This window comes from Episyrphus balteatus, chromosome 1, assembly GCF_945859705.1.
Source record: "Episyrphus balteatus chromosome 1, idEpiBalt1.1, whole genome shotgun sequence".
Classification (NCBI taxonomy): Eukaryota; Metazoa; Arthropoda; class Insecta; order Diptera; family Syrphidae; genus Episyrphus; species Episyrphus balteatus.
In genome coordinates this window covers 35763069-35790788 of record NC_079134.1, presented here as the reverse complement: position 1 = coordinate 35790788, position 27720 = coordinate 35763069, and the positions used below count along the sequence as shown (strand labels likewise).

The following is a 27720-nucleotide window of genomic DNA, read 5'->3' as shown; positions in this document are numbered from 1 at the left end:
AACTTCCTCCTATATCAAAAAACATATCAAAAGAAAGGTCTCTTAAAGATCTACTTTTACCTATAGGATGAATAGAAGTCGAGATATTAAATAAAAACTAAAATCCAAAATGGCGGCCAAAAGGTGAACGAGTGCGAAAAATCTCTCAAAGATCTATTCATAAATGAAACCCAAAAGATTCTTTGACATAACGCTGGCTGAGAATTTATATCCAGCGAAAAGGTTTCTGAGTTAATTTTTTTTTATAAAAAGATTTCTTCACGACATAATTTCTTGTGGAGCCCTGGCATCCGTTTGATGCCCCGAAATACTGCATCGGCTGTACTAATGGTATGTACTGTGTACGCTCTTGTCTTTGTTCTTCAATACGTGTTAGTAAAATTTAAATAATTTCAATGAAAATTTCAAACTATATACTGTATTATATTTTGTATTCTAAAACTTTATTGTCATTTAAACAAAATATTACATTATCCAAACTGACTTTTGGAGCCACTATTTAAGGATTCAATAGCTTATTTGCTGCAGTGCATTCTGAGTTCTCCAAAATATTACCACAGCACGACCAATGTCTTCTGCCTGGATGCCCATTATGTCCATGTCCACAACCATTATAACCTGGCATACGTCCATCACAAGAACACGAAGCTTGTTTTGATCCTTTGCTGGAACAAAACGCACAACAATGAAAAATTCCAGTATGAGGTCGTACAGTTCTTGCAGCAAATGTAAATGGACTTCCCTAGAGAAATATTTTTTATAATTTTATATTTATAGTTGAAGAATTTTAATATTTTTGTTTACTTTAATATTTTTGTCGTTTATAGTTATTGTTAAAACCATAGTTCCTTGAGAATCGGGGACAAAATTTATACCATAACTGCCATCACGACGATCGCTTACCTAAAATAAAAAAAAAGAAAACGATTTTTAGATGTGTATGATTTGTTCGTTATGAACATTTCAGATTCTATAAAGCTTCTGTAAGACTTTATACCATCTGCAATGTTATTTTTTGTTTTTTTCTTATACCTCAACTGGTAAGGATTTTGAAGATGACTCCTTATACTTAAGTTGGACTCCGATTTTTAAACCTCCATGACACAATGGCATGCCATCTGCATCTCTGCTAAGAATTACCATTTCCACTTTGCGATGCACCCTTAATTGTGTGTAACCTGAAAATCAAATAAAAAAAAAACAGGTTCAGATAAATAATGTTATCATGTTAATGATTATCAACAAAGGATAATCTATTTCAGTATTTGGTCAGCGAATGTATTTCTATAGAGAGAAAAAATATGTTACGTATACACCACAGTAACCCACTTAACTACCCAAAAACTAAGCAGTAAAGCAATACACATCTTGGCCTGCTAAAAGCCAAAATCTTTTGGGGAAATTGGTCATATACAGTGCTGCTAAAAACATTTCGGATTTTTTTGTCATTTTCATCAATTGAAATTTTATAACACAAAACTGGAACAAAATATTGTTTTAATATTTTTTTCTAGATCGTTAATATATCAGTTAAGGAATTTGAACACAAAATAATGTTCTTTAATGTATTCAAAAATTTAAAAAATTGAAAAATTAAGGAAAGTCAGAATTTCGTCTGTGCAAAACTAACCGGAATTTCAAGGATTTCGATCCTCGGTGTTGAGGTTACGGTTTTAAGCGTCACTTCTGTAAAATTTTTGTTTTCAGTGACAAACAAAGTTGTTAGCTTAGTGAATTGTATACCAACATTATTTATTGGAACAACGGAAAAAACGCATTATAGTTATAAAATTAGTTACTTAGTCGTAGAGCACATTCAAACCGGAATGAAACAAAATGTTATCCCTTTGGGATGTTGTTAATTGCAACGTCAAGTGAGAATGATATCGTCAAAAAGTAAAAAAAGAGAAAAATCAGTTGAAACAGATCGCCTGGGTGGATGCCATAACAAAATATCCCTTAAAACTGATAGGGGAATAAGGAGTTTTTTGATAAAAGATCATTTTGCGACTTCTTAAACGATTTGTGAGAAGCTTAATCTGCCTTCAACATCAAGTACAGTAAGGAAGGCTTTGAGAGATTTGGTCTTAATCTCTTTCCGCTCGGAAAAAAACCATTCCTTAGTACCTACTCAGCATTGTCTAAAAAGGTAGGCAATGAAAGGATCTTAAGAAACACTTAAAATTTTAAAATTAAAATACTTCATCATGGTTGTATTTACAAAAAATCAACTGAATTGCTCGGTAACAACACGGAAAAATACAATAACGAGCAAAATAAATGCAAAACGAAAGAGGTTTAAAGAGTTTTGAACAAGAATTAAGTTACCAAATTTGGCATATTGAAACTGTTTTATTTTCATTAAATAGAGTCAATTTGTGGAATATTTTACACCAAAACCATTATTTGGTCAAAAGTCTACCTAAATATGCGGTTTTAGACCAGCAAAAAAATGCAAGCGTTTTTATTGTTTGCATTTTTTTTGCTCGCTGCTGTATGTGTTTTAGTGATATAAGAAATTTTAACTTGTTCTATTGCAAAATGCCAGCCAGGCCCTCAAACATGGACATGCTTGAAACCAAAACAATACGCTCCCTACCGTGAAGCACAGCACAGTATCATTGATTGTTTGGGGTTTTTCTAGCGGCAGGCTCTACCCCGTTACAACAAATCAACGGAATTATGGATCATTTCCAGAATGGAACGATGTTGTAGTCGATAATGGCTCCATAAAAAACAAAAAAATGCCTTTACATTGGCTCTTCCTGCAAGTTATGAAGCCAAAAATTCTTAAAAGATCGTAAAACAGTAGTTCCTGGAAAACAATACTCCTGGCTTGGAATAGCCGTAAAAATTACCTATCCGACTTAAATCCAATTGAAAATTTGTGGGCCATCTTTAAGTGACAGGAAGAGAAGAAAAAGCACACCCCAGCAACTAACGTACTTGGAGCTTTGAAAAATTACTAGGAGCATATTAATAGTTCTATTTTATTTTATTTGGGCGAGTCCAAGCCTTGTTGGTGCCGAGCAGTTTTCGAAAACAAATGTTTCTGAACAAAAAATTAACTTTGAATATTAACATTAAAAAATACGGTTAGTTTTTCACAGCCGTAATTCTGGCTTTGCTTAATTTTTCAATTTTTTAATTTTTTGTATGTGTTAAAGATCATTATTTTCTGTTGAAATTGCTTAATTGATATATGAACGCCCTAGAAAAAATATTAAAACAATATTTTGTTCCATTTTTATGTTATAAAAAAAATCCGGAATGTTTTTAGCAGCACTACTGTAAATAATAAAGTGCATCTCTGGGTAGCAGAGGCCTACTTTATATAGTACCTTGCCATATTATTAGGCCCAAGCGAAAAAAATACAATTTTTCATATTGCCGAATTTTGAAACTTTTTATAGAAATATCTTAGTTATTTTTGTCTCATTTACTTACACTTATCATGTAGATACGGATTGGCTTAAAAAAAGTTGGAAACATACTGTGAATAATAGCTCTGCTCCTCTAAAGAAAAAACTACCCCAAATCTAAGAACATTGCTTAATAACCAGAGGATCAGAGCTTCTATATTTCTGCAAGATCGGACTTTTGCCATAAATTTAAGAATGTCACGTTATTCCTTGATACAAAAATTTAAGTATTGGACCCGTCTGGAAATTTTCCGCCCATGAATTTGCAGTTATTTTATATCAAAATTTATGAATTTTTTAACTTTTTTTAAGTCAATCCGTATGAACATGATAAGTGTAAGTAAATGAGACAAAACAAAATTTAAGATATTTCGACAAAAACTTTAAAAATTCAGCAACATGAAGCAAAAAAATGTATTTTCTTCGCTTGAGCCTAATAATATGGCAAGGTACTGTAGCTTGCAATGGAAATATTTTTTTTCGAACATTCGGAAGCAGATATTTTCGGATTAATGTCTTGAAGCAAGTTTTGGTTTACAGATATGAGATCTCAGTGAACAATTTTTTTTTATATTTTCAAAAAAAAAAAAAATCCAATTGCTTCTAATTATGTTATTCTAACAACGTTCGGACGGTTGTATCCTGGTGGAAAATGGTTTGTTAGGATTCAAAATCATTGTAGCACTAACTCAAAGCCCTATTTACAGTTCAAATAAAGTAGATTATTATCGGACGGAAACCCTAAAACGATTTGCTTATATTGATCATAATATGACACACAAAAATTAGGATGGCTCTTGATGAGTAAAGATCGTGTACCTAATATTTGTAGGTAAATGGTGGAATTCTGGGACCGCAGTAAAAACTACATAAGGTGCATTTCCCGGTCGCATTCTTACAAATCTGCGGTCACGTTTGGACAAATCTGTCATACTCTGGTTTATATTTTCCATCTGTCTCTTTCATCATCGACGAACTAAAAAAATTGAACTCCATACTAAGAGTTTTAAAGATATTAAAATAAAAAAAGGAAACGTCACGCACAGACAGGTAAAGTTACTCAAGAGACAGTATGGAGGCTGAAGAATTAATACATTTCAGGAAATCTATAAAATAATAAATAGGTTATATTGACGAGAATAAGCAAGTCATATAAACCTGAAAATTGAGGTTTTTGCGAAACAAATATTTTTTTTTCAAATTTACCTTCAGTTTCCAATGTACACAATGATGGTTCAACAGTTTGTGTTGTAATTATACCAAAAATTGGAATATTTCTACTATTTTTTGATGCAGGTGCTCGAACTTCAGGTAAAAAGTGAAGAGTATCTGAAATCTTAAAAAAAAACCCTATTAAATTAAAACAAATTATTATTTTGAACAAATTCCTTTACCTTTGGATCAATTGGTGGCTTAAATTTTTGACAAAATTCAAATCTACTCAACAATATATTTACAAATGATAAAATCTCAACTTGATTTCCAGATTCAAGAAGATCTTCACTAAATCTTACTGCGCCTAAAGCTTCATGAGATCTTTTTTCTGCAATAAAATCAAATAATGTTATTGAAAGTATTTTTGTATTTTTTCAACCTACCCATATCCAATTGCTGTTCGACAATCATTTGAACTTTTGATTCTCTAGCTCGACCAATTTGTTGAATCAAAGTTCTGCCATGTAGCTCTATAGCTTCTGTGTATGCCATCATAAAAGACTCAACATCAGCTTGTATATTGTCACATTTATTATTAATACGCTTAGCTATTTCATTCAATCGACTAATTGAATGATGAGCATAGTCACAAAGAGGTCGAGCCTGATCAGTGGACTCCTTTATGCTTTTGCTATAAGTTGCAAAAGCCTTGTTAATGGATTCATGCTTATGGCCCTTGTGCAATAGGAGCAAACAGTCTGTACATGCAACCTAAAGACGATAGAGAATATTTACCAATATCATGATTATAAGTTCGAATTGTTCAAACCTGTCGACAGGAACTACAAAATGCTTTCATTTCAAATCCAGGATGCATGGAACACTTAATAGTAAAATTCGAATCATTCAAAAATGCCTTCTTCAAATTTCGACTCTTACGAAGTTCGATAATATTTTTGATTCTATGATTTGCAGTGTGTCTCTGTCGTTCATGAGATTCCTTGCAAAAAGTACAAAGGTTTATGGTGCAAGTAATGCAATGAAAGGTTGCCTACGAAGACAATTTTAGACTTGTATTGCAAATATTAATCTTATTCACATATTAACTTACACTAGTTTCCACATAGCATAAACTGCACCAAATTTTCGAAATAACATCATTTCCAATTTTCAATTTGATTGCTTCAATCCTTCGAACAAGTACAAAATTTTGTGGTAATTGACGAATACCACCGATTGGCACTTCAGTTGATTGTTGGCATTCCTTACAAATAATTATGCGAGATCGTTCGATTTGAGGAGATGGGACATCAGATTTTTTATTCTAAAAATTAAAATCAGAAATAAACTGTAAATTATCGAAATTTGTGGTTTTTAAATTTATTATTTTTTTGATACAGAACTTTATTTTTTATTTTATCAGTTGACTTCTTCTTACTACGAAAACTTGCAAACGATGATCGACTTTCGGGACGTGTTGAGGGTGAAGATCCATTGCGATATGACATTTCTGGTGAGGATTCTACCGAGATGGACTTGATGCTGTAGCTTGTATTTGTTGTAGCTTAAAATAAATGGAAGACATAGGTTTTAGGTTAAGTGACCAGAAAAATGATATGAAATATTTGTCTAAACTTTTAAAATTGCGATCGTATAGAAATGCAGTTCAAGATTTGTGGGAATGAAAACTCGAATTGTAACCTAGCTTAAACCAGAACCCCAAAAATCAGAAAAAAAAAACAAAAAAACCGACAATTTTTTGTACTTCAATACAAAAATTAGTGAGTAGACAATTTTAAAGTATTTTTCTTATATTTTGTACTTTATTTTCGGGATTTTGGCCTATTTAAATATTGGGTTTTTGAGATGTTTAATTTTCCGGATTTTGAGTTTTCTGGATTGTCGAAATTCTGGATTTTCTAGATTTCGAGTTTTCTGGCATGAAATTGAATTAAAACTTAACTGCAGAATGGTAAAAATAATGCTTTTAAGATCGTGTATAGCACCATTTTTAAAATCAATTTTTTGGCTGAGCAAGAACTGCTACCAAACTCAGTAACATACAAAAACTGTTAATTACATAGACCGTATCCACTGAAACAAGACTCTTTCTTGTCTGGATAAAATCGATGGCTAGTACAATTTTCTTTTTCATAGCCCCAGCTTAGCCTAGGATAAAAAAAGGTATATATTTCTTACAAATTTGTCAATATGTATATGTCTAAACTGCAGATCAACTGAATACGTTCAACCTTTAAACGACGAACAATTAAATGTTTCACTTGAAAACAACTTAAGAAAAAAACTTTTTACTGATGCATATTCAAGAGTTGCCATTTCCCTAACTTATTTATTGGAAAACAATAATTTCAAAACTATTAAAACAATTTATAAATACAATTTATTGCAATGCTCCCAAAAAATACATTTTTTAGATGGGCCAATAGAATAGGTTCACTTATATTTAGAACAATGCCTCAATTATACAGGGTGTCCCAAAAGTAATGGATCAAACGAAATATGCTAATAGGCCAACTTTAGGGCTCTCAGAGTTTGATAACTTGTTCATACCAAATCTTTACGGTTTTCGATTTAATGCAGTTTTTGTGAAATTTCGAAAAATCCCGACTTTGCAACAGTATTTTGCTTCCTCCGCTCATAATTGATTTTTGTTTTTTTACAATTCTTTCACTAAAACATTGCCTAATAATAAGAAATAATTAATTAAATTAATTAGCAAAATACTGTTGCAAAGTCGGGATTTTTAGAAATTTCACAAAAACTGCATTAAATCAAAAACCGTAAGGATTTGGGATGAACAAGTTACTAAATTTTGAGAGCCCTAAAATTGGCCTATCAAAACACTTCGTTTTATGCATTACTTTTGGGACACCCTGCATAAAAGAAGAATAGTTTCTGAATAATATTGGTTTTATTTTGAAAGTATAAATATTAAAATAAAAAATTTTTTTTATTTACAGCCATCTCTTAAACTCTGTAAGATTTGGATGTTAAGACTTTTGCAAGTAAAACAGCTGTAACTCTAGCCAAAAAACGTGATGGTATATTAACCCATCTTCAAGTTGTTATTGTTGTTCAAAGATTACAATAAAAATTAAGTTTATATTTTGTTCAGGTATCTCTTATTGGATTTTTCTTTTACACTGGCCAACAAATTTTTTTTATCGACTTTCAAAAAGGAGGATTTATTCAATTCGTCTGTTTTTTTTTATGTTTGTTACCTCATAACTTTGCACTGAGTGAACCAATTTTGATAATTTTTGTCTAGGAGCTCTATTTTTTAGTTTTCCACATTTTGGGGGTAATTTCGTACTTATTTTAAAGTTATGCTTATTTTAACTGTTTTTTTAAATATTTTCCAGAAAAATTTTTATCGAATATAATGCATTTGGGTTCACTAAGCCTAAAAATCACACTGGTTGCTTTAGGGGTTGTATTTTTTTAGATATGTACATATATTCATTTTTCACATTTGGGGGTTATTTTATACTACATATTTTTTTTAGACTTTATTATTACAAGCGCTTTTAAAGTTTTCCTGGAAAAATTTATTTCGAATGTAATGTATTTCGGTTCAGTAAGTAAAATGAAAATACAAAAAAAAAAATTTTAAAAAAATTTACAGAAAAAAATTGTATGAATTTCTTTTCCCTTTCATGTGTAAATAATTTAAAAACTGGAGCTGCTAGAAAAAAAACTAATCTTGTTTTCGGATTCAGCACCCTTAATTTAGTAAGAAATGATAAGCCATGGTCTGGATAATTTTTGTGTGTTGGGAAGTGTTATTTTTTATTTAAAATTGTTATAAATTCTGGGAAAATTATATCGACAGAGAGAAAAATCAAAGGTCACCTCAAACCATTAATTTAATTTTCAGTTCATGCAAAAACAATTTGTCCCTTCCAAAATCAAATTAATAAAAATTCATTCATCACTTTCAATAAAAATTAAAACCATCCAGGATATACAGATTAAATTTTATACATAGCTTCGAAAGAATTCAAGCTGCTTATCTCGCTTTTAGATCCACTGATCTATGCCACTTTAAACCCACGTTTACAGATGTGTTAACAAAAGTTGACCACATAGAGTTTATAAATTTAATTTCTTACCATTGGTAGTATAGCAGCTTTATAGGCAAAATTTTTAGTTGGGATATACCTTCATCTGTTATTATATCTGTTATTTGAAATAACTCAAAGGAAAGTTTGTATTAAATGTTCTGTCCAACAGTAACTTGGTTTTTGAAGTTAAAACATAAGTTTGCCATTTTAAATTGCTATAAACGCACTATCACTGCTTTTATACCCTGCACTCTGTCTTAGGCATATCACTAGATGAATTTTTTATAATTAATACAGTCAAATAAGGAGAAAAAAGGGGTAAATCTCGGAATAAATGTTAGTAGAAATTTTTTTTGCTCAATATCTTCCTTTTGCCATTCTATAACATATATCAAAAGTCTAGAAAAATCTCATGTCCGCTTGTCGCGATTTCAAGGTCAAATCGCGAAATGGAGAATTTCAAAATTAGCAAAAATAGGCTATGGTATTATATACACATATGATACATGATTTCAAGGTATTTTTTAATGCTGATTCCAAAAAAATTTAATTCAAGACAATCTGACGTCTCTGGAAAAAGTTATACCTGTTTTTCATCTGTCAACTCATATTATTATAACAGTTGCAAACTTAATGCCGAAAAACCCTTTAAAGTTATGGTAGATGAACCAAATTTTGCATAAAAATTTTAAAATCCATCATTATTAAAAATCAAAACAATCCATTACAAAATATATATATACCTACGAAATAATGGTATTTTTTGATGGAGGGGCAAATTTTAGGATATGCACTAAAGAAGATTCTTGTTCATCTTAGGAATAAGTGCTAATAGGCTAATTTTTTCATTTTAATCTTTGTTTGAATATTCTTTAACTACCCTCAAAAATCTAAAAAAATCTCATGTCCGCAAGTCCTAATTTTCTTGGTTTGAAGATAAGGTGCAGATTTTAAAAAATTGAAAAACTACACTTCAGATATTTGTGTCAGATCAACATGAATAAGGTGCATTACTTTTCAGGGATGGTCAGGTTGACTTGTTTGTGAGTTTTGTTGGAATAAGTGTTAAAAATACCTTTAAATCATGTCGCTTATGTTGGTATACATATAAAAATTTAAACTTTTCTTATTAATTTTTTAAAATCTGCACCTTATTTTCAAACCAAGAAAATTAGGACTTGCGGACATGAGATTTTTTTAGATTTTTGAGGGTAGTTAAAGAACATCCAAACAAAGATTAAAATGAAAAAATTAGCCTATTAGCACTTATTCCTAAGATGAACAAGAATCTTCTTTAGTGCATATCCTAAAATTTGCCCCCCATCAAAAAATACCATTATTTCGTAGGTATATATATTTTTTGTAATGGATTGTTTTGATTTTTAATAATGATGGATTCTTAAATCTTCATGCAAAATTTGGTTCATCTACCATAACTTTTAAGGGTTTTTCGGCAGTAAGTTTGCAACTGTTATAATAATATGAGTTGACAGATGAAAAACAGGTATAACTTTTTCCAGAGACGTCAGATTGTCTTGATTTTAGATTTTTTGGAATCCGCATTAAAAAATACCTTGAAATCATGTATCATATGTGTATATAATACCATAGCCTATTTTTGCTAATTTTGAAAATCTCCATTTCGCGATTTGACCTTGAAATCGCGACAAGCGGACATGAGATTTTTCTAGACTTTTGAGATATGTTATAGAATGGCAAAAGGAAGATATTGAGCAAAAAAAATGTCTACTAACATTCATTCCGAGGTTAAACCCTTATTTGACTGGATTAAATTTAAATGTCTTAAAATAATATTAAAATAAAAAATACAAAAAAATTACGTATACGCCGTAGTGAATATCTTTAAAAGTGATTTTGTTTAAAACTTGTATTTATTTTATTTATTTAAAGCTTAAACAAAATATGTGTATCCATTGAAAAAAAATATATACATTATTTATTCATATAAAGGTATCTAAAACTCGTTTTACAAAACCCTGTTTTTCGGTAAAAACATTTTCAAGTCATTAAAAAACATCCTTAACAAAATATATGTAATTCGTTAAATCTTGAGAACAAGCTTAAAAAACTATATAAGTATATCAACTAATCAACTAACATTGAGCTGAAAAAGTCAGTATTGGAAATTAATAAACCTTCTTAACATTGTATTCTTTTTTCATTTTATACACATCAATACAAACTATACAAAAGAATCATTTAAACACTAATATGCCTTTTTCAATAAATTTTTTTCTGAACATTCTCTTATCCCACCCACCCCTTCTATTAAATTGACTCGGCTCTCGAAATAGAACCCGATAAGCATCCTTGCTGTGTAAGTTAAAAAAAAAAAAAAGAAACGGAAAAAAAACTGTAAGGACATAATACTGTGAAATGTACGCTTTATTTTTCAATAGACATCCTTTTTAATGATTTATAAGAATTCTACACATATCCTCTGCCTGCCCATTGCTTCAATTGAAGCAGCCGAGTTTTGTCTTAGCAAACATTAACCACCCCGATTTCACTACCGTATTATTAATGTGTGTCCTTAATAAATTGCTAAGGACATGTATTGGATGAATGAAAGAATTTAATTTATTTACAAAAAAATTTACAATGAAATTCTGTACATTGAAGGATATTAATATGGAGAATACGAAAAAGTTCCAACATTTTTTATTCAAGATGGCAGCTTCAAATTGGATAAAAGAATAATAAATTTTCTTTTTTAAAACGGTTTATGTGCCAGAAATTTGGGGAAATTCATGTCAAAAAGGATTTTGGTGTTGGATTGAGTTATAACTGTTCGTATTCAATTTTGAAAACAAAGTCCAAAAAATTCCAAATTTGTATAACACACTATTAGACCTCTTAGTATGCTATTTAAAAAATTTTGAAAGTTAACATCCGCAGATGTGGATGTTTAAGATCTAATATACAAAATTAATATAAATTAATTAAAATAATGATACAGTTATAAATAATATTTTTATTATTTGCGTTTAGTGAGAGAAATTAAAAAGACTTAATAAACCAACCACAACCACACCGATGGGTATATGCGGTAGCGGTACAGGTAATTGTATGAAAAAAAAAAATTCCAAACTGGAACAATAACGTTTCGGTGTGGAATATTTTTCACACCCGTACCGCTACCGGATATATCCTTCGGTGTGGCCAAGGCTTAAGTTAGTTCGAATTCCAAATTTCCTATACAATTTGAAATTCGAAATGAGATTTTGCGAAATTATCTAATTTGGGCTCTAGTGAAAACGGGCTATAAAACTAAGTCTTTTGCTATTTTTTAGTGTTTTGCTTTAAAAAAATCAGTCACAGCTCACAGACCATTACTCGGTGTGACTCCCATTGGTACGCACCATTCGCCGGCTCCGCTCACCTTCTTTCTTGTCGCAACTTCTTTGCATCCGCATGAAAATCCGCGGGTGTGGGTGTGGATATCCCAATTCATGCGGATGTTCCGCATTTGCGAATGCGCATGCGAATATTCTCAACATCCCTAGTTTATTTGTTGGTTGAGCCAAAATATGCTTTTCTGATAGAATTATTTGACCCATTCTCAACACCTCAATTGTCTTCCCACGTCAGATTTGAATTGAACTTGACCGATTTTAACGAGTTTTTTGGATTTTTTTAAAGCTATTTTAACATTTGATTACGTAAGATTTCTTCTTCAGAGAAATAAGTTAAAATTAATTGTTTTTAAAGAAAAGCTTATAAGAAAATTTCACAAAATTCTATGATTTTTTTAATGCTTTTTCAATTGAAATTTTGAAAAGGGTACGACAACCTAATCAATGGAACATAGTAACAGTTTTCACAAAAACTAAAAGTAGTTTAATATTCTAGTTATCTAGACCAGGGTCGATAATTTTTGAAACCAAAAAAAATCATAGTAGAATGAAACCCACTGGAAAAGGAGGTGAATATGATGAAAATTAAAGGAAAAATAAATTACGGGCGAGCCGAGTTCGGGAAGTGGGTGGGTTGAGATTTTAGTGGTAAAAAATGGTATATCTTGATTTCCGGCAAACTACAAATCCTATAGAAAAAAGTTGTATGGCAAAGTTGTAGGTAATAAAAAGATCTACAACTTTTGTATCAACAATTTTTTCACATAACCTCAAAATTTATGTGAAAAATTCAAAAAACCGAGTTTTTGGTTTTTTATTTTTATCTTTTTCAAAAACAAAAATTTTTCTACGAAATTTGGTGAAAACTTAGCTTATTATGTCCCAAATACACTGTAATTTATTTGATTTAAAATATCAATTTGTTCACCTTATTTTGACTTAATACCAAAAAAACACCCTAATTTTCAATCGAAAATTCAGGTGTCAAAATATCAGCTTTTTTCAAAAAGTCGGTGGGCATTTCGTTCGTTAAAATGTCTATTTTCTGATGGTGTAAAAAAAATTTTACATTAGTATACTATAGAACACGTTCTAGTAAAATTCAAAAAATGAAAAAAGCTTGAATTCGAAAAAAATTTTTTATCATTGCTTACAATGTTGGCCTATTTATTCAAATTTACACTTTAATTACTCAAAAAACGTAAGATTAATCAATTTTACATGAAATCTTACGTTTTTTGAGTAATTAAAGTGTAAATTTGAATAAATAGGCCAAAATTGTAAGCAATGATAAAAAAATTTTTTCGAATTCAAGCTTTTTTCATTTTTTGAATTTTACTAGAACATGTTCTATAGTATACTAATGTAAAATTTTTTTTACACCATCAGAAAATAGACATTTTAACGAACGAAATGCCCACCGACTTTTTGAAAAAAGCTGATATTTTGACACGTGAATTTTCGATTGAAAATTAGGATGTTTTTTTGGTATTAAGTCAAAATAAGGTGAACAAATTGATATTTTAAATCAAATAAATTACAGTGTATTTGGGACATAATAAGCTAAGTTTTCACCAAATTTCGTAGAAAAATTTTTGTTTTTGAAAAAGATAAAAATAAAAAACCAAAAACTCGGTTTTTTGAATTTTTCACATAAATTTTGAGGTTATGTGAAAAAATTGTTGATGCAAAAGTTGTAGATCTTTTTATTACCTACAACTTTGCCATACAACTTTTTTCTATAGGATTTGTAGTTTTGCCGGAAATCAAGATATACCATTTTTTACCATTAAAAACTCAACCCACCCACTTCCCGAACTCGGCTCGCCCGTAATTTATTTTTCCTTTCATTCTTATCATATTCCCCTCCATTTCCAATGGGTTTCATCCTACTATGATTTTTTTGTACTTTTTAATGTTTTTGAAGGCATCGGCACCAGCGTTACCACTTGCAGAAAAAAAGTCGAAGTAGATTTGAAGAAAAAATGGAAGTAGATTGAGAAAAATCGAAGTAGATTTCAAAATATAATTTTTTAATAAAAATCCATCTTAAAAAAAAATATATTTTCTTAAACTTATTTAAGTTAAATAATTTAATTAGTAAAAACAACTAAAACCAAAAAATTGAATTCCTTCAAACTCTATATTTTCGGTATAAATATTATTTCAATACATTATTTTATAACAATTTTTAGTCAAATATTTGGTTTTCTGCAAAAAGAAGTAGAATTGGCTTATATTTTGATAATTTGAAGTAGATTGTAACAGAGATTTTAAAATGAAGTAGAATTCGTTATTTTCGTGATGGTGCGAAGTAGGAAGTAGATTTATTTTTTTTTTGAAAAAAAGAAGTAGATCAACTTCAATTGAAGTAAAGTGGTACCACTGATCGGCACTGGTCTAATCGGTGTTTTACACAAAATAAATATGAAAAGTAAGAATTAAAAAAATAAAGTACCTAATTAGGTACATTAAACTTTTGGAAAAAAAAGTATTTTTTTTTTATTTATATTTTCAAAATCCATTAATTAAATTTTTTTTATCTTTATCTTTAAAAAAGCTATCGTTTTGTTGCCGTTGTTCTTGAATATTTTTTTTATTTAAGGTCGATTTCTTACTTTTCAATTTTTTTTTTTTCTAATTCGAGTGCGTGTTTGCCCCGCTTGACCAGGGGTGGAATCGTGTAAGCTGATTTTTGATATTTGACTGTCAAATTCAAGAAAATTCGTCTGTGTAAGATGATAGTCAAATTATATTTTTTTGACTTTTTCAACTGACACCTATTTAGGTGTCAATTTGATACAATTTAACATGTCTAACATATTTTTTTTTTTGGTTTTCGTGGTGCTTTTACTTTGTTTGGGAAAAATGAATATTAGCCTGTGCAATAATTTTAAGCCTAATTAAAATAAAGTAAATGAATATGAAATAGAAAATAGAAGAGTCAGACTTTGTTATTATATTTCACCTCCCCGACTCAATGTAATGTGCAATCATACCTTTGTACACAAAAAAAAACTAATTTCAAAATAATATTTCGTGTTTTTAACAGACTCCTACAAAATTTTCGAATAACATAAGATACTTTTTTGAGTATATTACACATTTTGGATCTGCCATCTGAACTGAAAGTTTATACAATATTTTGTGGGATTCTTTGTAAGCGATCCTTTTCGAGTTTTATTTCCTTGGCAGATATTAAAGTTATAAATTATTATTTTAAGCGTTTTAAAAAATAGGTGTGTTTTTTTGTTCTATATAAATAATAGATTTTGTGCCGACATCGAGATTTTTGAAATCGAAACAATTTACGTGTTAAAAACAACAAAAACTTTGTCTGTATAGATTTTTGAAAAATCCATATAATTATCCAGATTTTACTTTCTCTCGATAAAAACAGTAGTGCCAAGTAGTTTAATTGTTGTGTTCATACAGAAATATCTGAAAATATTAACAAAAAAAAAAAAACGGAGAAAATAAGGTTTGAAAAAGCTCTCATAGAAAAAACTATCAAAAATTTGTTTCACATAGTTGCATTGAAATGTTAATATTTCGGTATATACGCAATGCACTTTTCATATAAAAGTCTTAAATGGATCCTGAACCTGATAAGATTGTTGAACAATTATTTACATGAAATTACTAAAGTTTTTTAGAAAAGTTAGAAATAAAAATATAAAGTTTCCACGTTTGATTTTTATAAAATCGAAAAAAAAATTCAATATGGCTACCTTCAAACTCTTATAACACAAGAACGACGCAACTAATTTTAATGGTTATGGTCTTAAAATGTAGCTAAGAATATACCAATGATTTTTGGTTTTTTGTGAAAAAAACAATTTTTTTGAATCCAACATGGATGCCATGGCCACACAAATAGTTTTTGTTTTTTTGTGAAAATTTTTTTTTGCATCCAACATGGATGTAATGGCCTTCCCACTTCGGAGTTAAAATAAAAAAAAACAAAAGCAACATTTTTGACAGACAGCTGCCAAAGTGTATGTACAGTGGTGCCAAATGTTTGCATGGATTTCAAAAATCCCGATGTCGTTTTTTTGCACAAAATCTATATAGATAAACAAAAAAACACACCTAATATTAACATACGTTTTTAATAATTGTCTTCTCAATTATTGTAGCTATGGAAGTGAAAAACTGAAACTCTTCATCGGTTATTTTAAAATTTACTGACGTTTGACAGATGTCAAACCCAAGTGATACCAAGTGAACCAAAATTAAAAATGATCTCAAAACGATCACCTTACACAGATGGAAAATAGTTGACTATCAAATTTGATACCGTTAGATGGGGTTACTTTGCTCCGTTTTTTGCACTATTTTTAGAAAACCTCTTAAAAATGGTAGAGACATTTTTTTATCTATTTGTTTTTTTTTTTTTTAATTCATTGATAACACATGAAATAATGCATTAATTCTAAAAAAAACTATTCAAATAACAGTAAAAATATTTTGTTTTTTAAGTTGAAAAGTGGGGCAAAGTAGTCCAAGGGACGGGGTTACTTTGCTCCACCTGAAATTTTTAACTATACTGCCTGTATTTAAAAAGCTGGAGCAAAGTTATTATTTTTCACCACAAAAAAAAAAACACGAATTTCCTACTTGATAGTCAAATATCATTTTATCCGATTCCACCCCAGGCTTTCTTTTTGCAGTTACGAGTATATACTTGGAAATGTCCTTAAAGAAATTTGGGGTGAGCTTTACTTTTTTTAACTGATATGTGAACAACATTATACGACCTATAAATCAACATCTTTCTACCGCAGAGATGCATTTACCACAATATTATACGACATGCGCACTTACGCAATAACAGCACACAAAAATTCATTACTCGCGATATGTCAAACATTAAATTCACATCGCATTCGGTCTCAGTTAACAATGTTTTTAAAAAAATATGTGAAAAATCGTAGAAAATTAAAAATTCTTTTACTTGTTACCGTTATTGCACTCATTGTTGCCACAATTGTTTTATTCAATTCCAATAATGACCATGATAAAATAATCGATGTTGGCTTCATCGATGTATTCGATACAAAATCCGAGCTACACGAAGAGCATCCTGTTATTGTTCCAGAAAAATACAATGAACACAAAGTGAAAACACGTCTTATCAAGGACAAAATCAAATATCTCACACAAAATCGAGAGCGCGACAGTGATACGGATAATGAAGAGTTTACAAAACTCGATACTGTTACGACAAATGTACACATTTTTTATACAGCCCCGGTGGCATGGTATAAAAAAGGTAAACCACACAAATTGGTCAAGGAGACTATTGATGAAAATGATACGGTTGTGATTCCACAAAAAACACCTAAAGTCCTTAATACAGCCTTTTATCCGGCATTGGGATTGTATAAGCCCACAACGGGAGTGCTGCGTAAGCAATTTGAAAATATCAAAAACGCTGGTATTGGAGTTCTCATCCTAACATTGAATCCGAAATTAAGTGAAGATTTGATTCAGTTGATATTAAATACAGCGCCAAGTTTTAATTTAACGGTGACTTTTGAAATTGGTTTGGCAAACAATCAGAGTTTGGAGTTTTTGAGAAGTCAACTAGAAACGATTCGAAAGTATTCGACTTGCGAAGCCTTTTACAGGGTTCTTTCAATAACAAAGAATTCTTATGTGCCTTTGATATACGTTAGTAATGCGTACAAATTGAAAGAGGTTGAGAAGGTGTTTTGTAGTAGTCATATGGAAAATGCTCGTGATGTGTTGGATGCGTTATTTATAGGCCATATAAGGTGAGATTTTTTGTTTGATTGAGATTGTTATTATTGATTTTGTGTATTGAATTTATTTTTGACTTGATGTGAGTATTTTTGTTTTTTTTTTTGTGTCAAATGTTTGGATACTAATATGTAGGTTGAGATTTCACTTAGTCTTCTTTGTGGTTAAATTCTTGAGAAAGCATCGGATTTATCAAAGGATAAAAGTGTGTAATGCATAAGTAGGTAGAAGAATAACAAAGAGAAATATTTATGAGTAAAAAATTGTAGTATCCCATTAGTAAAGTATGTTTTTTGTTCGATTTTATTGGGGTCAAAATTAATAAACCGCTTTGTTGGGCGCCAGTTTTTATATTTAAAAGCTTTTATAATACTTTGTAATGCGATTCAGAGTTTCAAATTATGTTTGAAGAAAATCATTTCGAGCTTGTAATGATAGGATATCCATTCAAAATATAAATGGCCATTGTTTTTCAAAGCAGATTTTTGAATACGCTTTGTTAAATACATTTGCCTATAAATCTGGGTCCTCAGTTTTTTTCTTTACGTATTAACTAAAAATAAAGCCTTTAATTAGCTCCGTTATAGGGGCATGCTTTAATAATTTTAGCATGAGTTGTATGAATGAAGAGCAAGAAGAAATTATTTAACATATTCCTTGTTCGTTACCATAAATTAGGTAAGGTTAAGTAAAATAAGGCCAACTTTCAAAAACTGTTCTAAGTTCACTTTTCAAAAGAGAAATAAAGCTAATTTTATATAGTTGGTGTATTTCACTTTAGGAGAGTGAAATAGATCCTATTGCATTTTTTATTAAGGATAAGGAACTATCTCCGAACAAAGCAGGCAAATTAATGTATCAATGATCAAACCCATGTGTTATAAATTATAATTTGTGGAATGCGAAGCGACAAATTTGATCAAATCGTTAAAAATTTGATCGAATCGTTAAAAATCAATTTTTACTTCAATCAATTTTTTTTCGAAATACAATCGATTTTAAAATTAAGATTTGGGAAAAAACACATTAAATAGTGTTTTTGTCAAGACTGTGGATTTCAATACAAGATTGACTGAAAAAGGAAACTGCCTCATTTGGTTACTTATCGAACACTGAAAACCATAATGTTACTTTGCCTTCTAAACATCTTTTTTACTTGCGATCATATATGTATGTATAGGTACTATAGACAAGTTTAAGATTCGTAAAAACAATTGAACTCGAGATAACAATCAGACATGATAATACGATGATGGAGGATGACAAAAAAGTAGTATTACTTTTGAAATAAAAAAAAAAAACTGTACCGTTATTAACGCTATAGATGCCATAGAACGTTTTTTTGATTATTGAATTTCACGTAAACGACATAACCGATTTCAACCAATTTTTATAAAGAAACGTTAGAATCATCGTGATATATAAATTTTACTAGATTTTCAAAAAACATACATAGTTTTGGATTTAAAAAATATTTAATTTTTTTTTTTTTGAAAAATCAATTTTTTGAAAACGTGTCGTCAAATTTTATAAAAATTTCGTTTTTATGTGTTAAGGCCGTGTGTGAATCTCGTTAAATTTTTGACGCTATTGAGGTGACTAAAAAAATTTCAGATGTATGGCTTATTGTTTAATATTTTTCTCTGCCTCTTTTCTGCCATGAAATTCCTTTTTAATAAAAAAAAAAACAAAACCATCTGCAAAAAAAATTTAACCTAATTTAACCAGGTCCCAGAGCCCATTAAATTTTTAACAGCTGAAATTTTTTTATTCACCTCAATAGTGTCAAAAATTTTTCACGGGGTTAACTATTTAACAATTCACACACGGCCTAAATAATATTTTCTTAAAATGGTATATCAATTTTGTTTTTGTTGAAAAACGAAACAGACCCACATTGCAAATGTGGCTTTATTTCCAAGAAATAATTGAAATAACGCTCGAGTCTTTTTTTCAAATTAATGTTTTGAAATAAGGCAAGTACCAATATAAGGCCACAATTGAGCGACGTAAATTTTATACAGCCCGTAACACATGAATAGCCTAACTGCCTAACGCTCTAACCCATAGAACTCTTAAAAATCATCTTTTTGTGTACTTTTTAGATGCGAGCAGATTGTAATTTTAAGTAAGCAGAAAGTAGATACTACTGTTTCAAGGATGTAGACAAGTTTTACTCGATTTCTTAGAACCTTTTGTTGACTGTCAATAAAACACAGGTTTTTTTGAAAGTTTGTATTATCAGGATAGCCTCACCTCATTTGTTTTAGCTAAAACGAAAGTTATTTGATAACTTTTTTAACAAAAACAATTTTTTATTATTTTACAAAGTTAAACAAATAATTTTAAAGCCTCTAGCGCCCTCTATTTGTCAGAAATACAACTATTTAAAGAATAATCATTGTATATATATTTCTATAGTACTATCAATCCATGAAAATACTTTAGCGACATCTTTTGGTAGATCTGCACTTCAATTTTCTGCATAAGGTTCAAACATAAAATAAACTAGCGATCCCAGCGGTGGCGACGCAAAACAGAAAATTCTACTTCATGAGAGTACTATAAGAATATATATACAATGGAATAATTAAGAAATTTCAACAGATCTAATGAAATGTTATTTCAGGGCATGGTATAAAAAAAGAAGGTATGATCATTAGAAAAAACTCAGTATCGAGAACTGTCAAAACTTATGGCTACTTAAGGTTTTGACAGCCCAGCCCATTGAAATTGTTGTTGTAAACAAATTTTTCTTTGAAATTGTTGTTGCTTTTGACTTTGCCAAATACCAAACGTCAAAACACTATTACCCCATTTTGTAAGATGGCGGCTCTAATGATCATACCTTGTCTTTTTATACCATGATCTCAGGGGGCTTAGATGTCATCATTTGACGTCTCTTTCTTCAAATACAGTTTTTATATGCATGAACGGTCCATTTTAGTTGATTTCACAACATTTATTGTTACATTTGAAGCTGTAGGAACAAGCTTAGATTTTTTCAATTTTTGGCTTTCTTTCCCCGTTTTTATACACAATTTGTGAGAAACGGGGCAGTGTCCTTTTAAAAAATGATATTTAGCGGAATTTACTATCCTCCCTGCATTTCATTCCACAAAACGCCTATTTTTTAAAATAATTTTCCTGGACTACAAAATTAATCTTTTATTTATGTTCAAAATATTTTTTTTTAAATTTATAAACCTAGTTACCTAATGTGTTTTGCATTTTTTTTTTAAACAGATTGAAGAATCATGCCGAGACAATGCGTCGTCTTTGTTTTGATGGATTCTACAGCAAAGTACCTAGTAATGGTGCAACATTTGCTAGTACTTGGAAAAATTGGTCATATCTGAAATCATTTGCAGTGACGTACAAAATGTTATTTATCCCAACTGTTGGGCCTGGTTTTGCTGAACGTAACAAATTTCCACGTCACGGAGATATTCAAAGGCATCGCAGTAATGGCAGGGTAAGGATAATTTTACATAGCAAAAAAAAATTAACTAAAATATAAACTCCCTTTTTAGTACTATGGAGTAGCTTGGCGAACGGCAATTATCAATCACATTGGTTTTATCAACATAGCCAGCTACAATAATTGGCAAGATGGTAGTCAAATTGAAGAAGTTCTACCAAGAAGTGGTTTTCTCGATTATAATCCAGGCACACCGAGAAAATATTTAGAACTTACTGCTCATTGGGTTGGAAATTTTTTGAAATCTAAAAAACAATCACAATCAAATTGTTATGAATTACTAAACAATACAATTTGTTAAAAATAACATGAAAAAAAAATATTAACAAAAATACAAATTTCATCAATTATATAGAAACAAATATTCCAGTAGAAAATGATTCTATCCAATATTTCAAATTTTAAAGACTTCTTTTTTCTAAAAAAAAATTAAGTAATGTTATTGTTAAATAATATATATCTAATAACTATTAATTATGTATTATAATCAGTATTACAATAATTAGGATATAGCTATTTTACTTACTATAAATAATAAGATATCTATATTTTAAAATCTTTTGAATGTGTTTGAATTGTAAATTTCTTCTAAATCGTACATTTAATTGTGAAGGAGCAGTAAATTGGGCTTTTTGCCATTCAAAGAGCATGTACGGTCAAGCGTTCCCAGCGTTAAGCGATTCTTAAATTTCATCCAGGGCCAAATTTAAAAACAAGTTTCGAATATGTATGTTTAAGTCCTAATAGAGAAGAATTATTATTCATGACACGCATGTACCTAATAGTCGACTGAAAATCGACCTACGTAAAAATTTATCTTTGGCAAATTTATTAGAAATATTTAAAAAAATAAGTGCAATAGTTACAATCCCATATGATTAAGGTGAGATGAAATGTGAAAGCCTTCGATTCCTGTGGAAAGTAAGATAAAAAACTGAAGTATTCTCCAGAATAAGAATTTCTTGATCAATACGAGGAAATGTTTCACAGAAGCCTATAGGTACAGTAGGTACATCAGAAAAATTTTGAACGAACAGTTTCCTCAGATTTAATTTCCAATGGCCTTAAGGGAAGTCACAGTAGACAAAATTAATGAGGTGGTTAAAATAATTTAAAAAAGGAAAGATTTTTAAGAAAGACGAAATACCCTCAGAGTTATGGAAAATATCGGAGCCATGATTCGTGTCTTTAAGCTTAGGAAAATTCGTCCACCCGAAATGTGTACAAATGGACGTATGTACAATTGTACATCATCTTAATGTTTGATTAAAACCTCAAAATTTTTTTTGACTTTTACAAAAAAAAAAAAGTTAAATAAAACACAATTTCTCTGAAGCATCTTAAATGAAATAAAGACATTTAGAATAATGTTATATTTTTGGTGGAATTGAAGTTTAAACTGCGTTTTAGAGATCGGATAAATTTTGAGGAATAAGAACCCAAGGAAAACTGACCTCTGAATGCATTATACGAATGTCTACAAAAACTGAAGCTGTGATGGGGTAAATCGAAAATTACAACAGAACCTGGAAGATATTCATAAAGATGTGTAAGAGTCCACTGCGCTCTGAAGATAGGTATTTCGAGAAACTTGCAGGTTAATTATCCAACAGGATGTCTGTCTGTTTGTCCGGCAATTTGTCTGTCTTTATGCATCTATCACAAACTATAGCCCAAACTACTGCATAGCGGTTTGCTTCAAACGCATGTTTGAATTTGAATTTTAGGGATATTCCATAGAAAGTTAATTGACTTTTTATGATCAAAATTTACTATGCTTAACATTCGAACAACATGCAAAAGGTTGTTTTTCCCAAACAACATAACTGATTTCAACGAAAATATGTGTACAGAATCATTATAGTAACCTAAGCACAAAATTAAAAAAAAAATTTTCTTTTGGATTTTTTAAGAAAAAAAAAAAATGTTTTTTTTTTAAAAGATCGATGATTTTTTTTTTAAACCTTATTTTTTAATATTTCCTCTTTATTGGCATGCCAAATTTTTTATTGAAATTCTTTTGGATATTTGTATGTATAAAAAACTATTTATTTTTAAAAGGGTCTTCCGATTTTCAAAAAAAAAAATTTCAACAAAATTAAAACAAAAACAATCAAAGGTTTTCCTAATGCTTGTAATGCCTTGATGGAGAACCATAAATTTATTTGAATTTGTATTAAAATTAAATTTAAATTTAATTTTATTTGCAATTCCAGTGGTGTTATCGGTTGTGTTCATCTTCATTATATAGGTTTTACCTATCTAATTGAAAAAATATGATAGGATTTTTAATAATGGTACCTATACGGTGTACCTAAGGCCTCAGTTATAGCTATCAGTAAAATCCATCAGTAAAAATTGAAACATCAGAAATCTGAAATTTTTTACTGATGAGCGTTTATAGCAATCAGTAAATTTACGTCATTAAAATAAATGCTTATTTGACAAACAATTTTTTACATTTTTACTTATCATTCAGTAATTTTTTTAATGATGCCACCGAAACATTATAAAAATGGAACGCTATCAGTAAAACGAAATGGAATTTTTTTTTTGGCATTTGGCAATCAGCAGTTCAGTAAAATGAAACTTTATCAGTGAAATTTATAAAATGGATTTGTGTATAAAATTTAACACAAAATGCATTGATTCTTTTTGAAAAAATTAGTGTAAATACCTATGTTTTCAATTTATTTCATAAAAATTTTCCACAAAATATAAGATTAAAGAATTCAAAATAGCAAAACAAATTTTTTACTGATGGATTTACAGAGGCCCAGCCCAAGAAAATAAACATAACGTGTTGATAGTAAACAAATGCTATTTCAAGAGTTTGCTTTTGGTTATAAATCTTTTTTTCAAACTCCAAAGAGTCAAAAAGATGATTTTCGTTCAAGAACCGATAATGTTGTTCGTTCCTAAAATTGTACCAGAGATTATTATATGTTTAATCGATGACCTTAAAATGTCCTCTTACACTCATATAAATACCTCTAACAAAGTCGCATGCACGTGGACTATTGGCAGAGTCTTCACCATATATTTAAAAAAATTTGCTCTTATAAAGCCTTATAGAAGCTACATTTGGTGGCATTAGTAAAATTGGTTAAGAATCTTTTAAGGATCTTCGACCGAGTTTATTTTCACTGCGTCAAAAAGAATTATATCAGTGCTGATTTCGCATTGCAGATATAGGTGGTATAGGAACGTCTAAGGTATAGCAAATTGGCTTTGAAATTCTAAAGCAAAATGGTAAGTACTTGAAAATATAAATTAACCCTTTGCTTCCTAGTGGTTTCACCATGAAACCACCTATTAATTATTTTTTATTGCAATAACCAAAATTTGAAAATTATTGCATGAGCTATTGCATCATAAGTTGTAGTACGACCAACAAAAAATTTAATATCTGTATAAAAGTAAATATTTAGTTAAAAAAATGCAGGATTTGTGAGTGTTTTCTCAATTTTCCAAGTAGCCTTAAGCTTAGAGCTATAAAATTAAATAACGGTAACACTGAAATAGAATGATTGTAATGGCTCTTCAATCTTTGAAATATTTAAACATGTTTTTCATCAGAAAATTTGGCTTTTCCAATCTTTCTAAATACTAGTTTAATAAGACTTTTTGGTAAAACACATTGGTTTGTACGCGCTTTTTTATCTTTTAGTTTTTTTTACTAAAAAATGGACTTCAACTTTTTTACTTTCAGTTCAAAACATTCCTTATACAATGTAATTACTAGTTCAATCATTATTTTTTCGTTTCGTAATTAGAAAATATCAAAACTTTTTCTCAAGATGTTTGTAATTTTTCGTGAAAAAAATTTTAAAAAAAAGTTATTCCGGGAACAAAGGGTTAAAAAATTTTTTTTTTTAATGTAAAAAAAACTGCATGCATCTTCTTGAATAGAAAAATGAAGAAAAAAAATGGCCACCAAATTTAGTCTTGTCCAGGGGTACCGGCAGGTTAATGTACGCCTTTGGGTGTTGGTTAGTTATAAAACGTCCAAACAAAGATATTTGGAAAAGTCTTTCCAAGGTTTAATCTTTTTTTAATAAGACTATGTAGATACACTCCCGATCAATGGAATAGGCGTTCACATTGCAAATGGCAAAGAAGAGCCTTTTTCTAATAAAAACAAAATTTTCAAAAACCTTTTTGAGAAAGAAGTTTCGAAGAATGTCTTTTCCTCTAACTAGATGGAACACTATTTTAACGGTATATCTTTTTTAAATGTTTCCAAAAAAGGACTTATTTTGATGTGACATAATAGGTTCACTCACTATATGTACTAGTAAGCTTAGGTGCAAAGTTACATAAGTCAGTGGGCGGGTTTCTTAGTGAATCAAAGTGTTTTACTGGAAAATGGGACATTCCAAGTGCTTTAGTTTTGAAGAAAAAATAAAACTGTGGACCGAAAAAAAATTTAAGAGCGAAAAAAATCATTCTTCCTTGTCAACATCTTAAATTAAATCTTTCCCAGTTTCCCTGCAAGTGCGTTATAGTCTTTGAACTGTAAAAAGATTGATGAAAAGTGCCCGAACCGAGGAAATTTCATTAAAATTTCAAAGAAAAGAAAATTGGCTTAATTATTTTAAGTGTTAAAAGCGAGATTAGCAGATTAGGTATGTTCTTTCGGAGCAAATTTATCCTCAATGGTTTTAATTATGTATTACTAATTTGATTTGAGAAAGGACGAACTGTTTTCCAGAGTTAAATGATTTATTTTTGGACCCCTTAGGTTGACTCTGCAAAATAACCAGCACATGCTCACCGTCAGAACTGTTTGAAAAAAGAGTTTTTTGTTTTAATATTAATTCAGTAAAATAAAACTTATATTATCGATAGAAAGTATTTTACTTTAATAATGAGTGGTTTTTTTTCTTTTCCCCAAGTGAACCTATTCTTTTGACCGGCAATTTAATTTTCTTAGTCCGCGATTAAGAAAATTAAAAATAAAGTTGAGTCCCAAAATAGAATTTCAATTTTCATACAAATATTTAATAATGTAATGAAATTTCATTCTATTAACAAAAATTTAATTGCTTTCAACTTACATTTCCAATCGTAGTCATTTTGATTTGGTTGCGACCAAAATGGAATACTCGAATCCTGTTTGAAATTCTCATCTACCAAACATTGAAAACAAAATGAATGTAAACAAAATAATGTCCTCGGATCCTTAAAAGCTTCATGACAAATTCCACATTGCAGATCATCAGGAATCGGTTCACAATTAACTGCCATCGGTGTCGTACTGTGTAAACATCAAAATCAATAACACAAAATTACTTAATATAACCGCTATTCAAGTCGTTTAATATATCGATTTTCAAGTTCAAGACTTAAGGATTAATTGTGCATACGCTAATCCCATATCAAACAACAAAACTGACCTTGACTGGCCATAATCGATATTGCTCTTGGACTGCTGTTGAGGTTGTTGTTGCAACAATGCTGCAACTTCTATTGCTGAATTTGGTTGTTTTTCCTCAAAAGTCGCCATAGCATTGGAAGTTTCACTGCTGCGGTTAGAAAGTGATGAATCAGCACTCATTTGAGTAGATTCTGGAGATGGTGATTGGTCATTCTGTTGATAGACTATTGGAGGTGTGGGAGGTTGAACGATTGTACCTCGGAAAGATTTCGGAATACATCCATTGGAAAAAACCGACGATGAAGAGGTACCACAAGCGCTCTTAGCCGTTGCCGTTTTTCCCTGAAAGCAATTACTACTACCAGCAGCAGTCTTTTTAGCAGAAGCTGCTACCTCAAAAGAAGTCAATACGATTTCCGGCAAATTGACCAAAGACTCATTCTTTCCCTGATGCAAATCTTCTTTTCCCGAGCCCAAATTAATCGGCACTATTGTAAACGTTGGTACAACAGAACGACTTTTATTGGCCTTTTGTTCTTGACTTTCAATATACAATTCTCGCGGCGAACTTCGCTTCGGCGAATTCGTTAGAAGGGAAATTTTCTCGGGCGAAAGACAAAGCTTTAATTTTTCGTCATGATTTATATCAAAATGTTTGCTAAGTCTTCGAACCGATGATGACGCTGATGATGATGACACAGACGATGCACAAACATTCGATTTACTTTTAATTTTCTTATATCCTTCCAATTCACAGTCACTATTTTCGCGTGAAGAATTGCGACTTATAAACTCGTAGTCACTATCGCAGGAATTATTTTGGTCGTCTGTTAACTGTGATAAGTACTCACTATTCATAATGGTATAATGAATGGCATTCGAAGCGAACGCGGGCACGATTTCTATACAAGAACTTGTAACGCACTAAATAAGGTCTCATTTGGTAATTTAACAAATTGCAATTGTTTCTTCGATTGCATTTCGTTCTAGAATTTTAATCCAATTAGATTCAGTTTGTTTCATTGATTTTTGTTTTTTTAAGCAAACCATATGT

General features: G+C 30.1%; 2 protein-coding genes across 2 annotated transcripts; one reads left to right on the top strand and one right to left on the bottom strand.

Annotated features, from left to right (window-relative positions):
* Positions 1 to 422: 422 nt before the first annotated feature.
* LOC129906005 (tripartite motif-containing protein 45) lies at positions 423 to 27720 on the bottom strand. The gene is made up of 11 exons (XM_055981629.1): positions 26686 to 27720; positions 26347 to 26546; positions 5981 to 6141; positions 5689 to 5901; positions 5407 to 5628; positions 5021 to 5348; positions 4817 to 4965; positions 4629 to 4758; positions 1033 to 1178; positions 805 to 903; positions 423 to 742 (listed from the first exon to the last, which is right to left on the bottom strand). Exons 1-11 carry the CDS (start codon positions 27522 to 27524, stop codon positions 500 to 502), a joined length of 2730 nt encoding a protein of 909 aa, XP_055837604.1. The 5' UTR covers positions 27525 to 27720; the 3' UTR covers positions 423 to 499.
* Positions 16887 to 21717, top strand: LOC129906010 (glycoprotein endo-alpha-1,2-mannosidase). Its single transcript, XM_055981635.1, has 3 exons — positions 16887 to 17819; positions 21052 to 21280; positions 21339 to 21717. The coding sequence occupies exons 1-3, from the start codon at positions 16945 to 16947 to the stop codon at positions 21585 to 21587; spliced, it is 1353 nt and encodes a 450-aa protein (XP_055837610.1). The 5' UTR covers positions 16887 to 16944; the 3' UTR covers positions 21588 to 21717.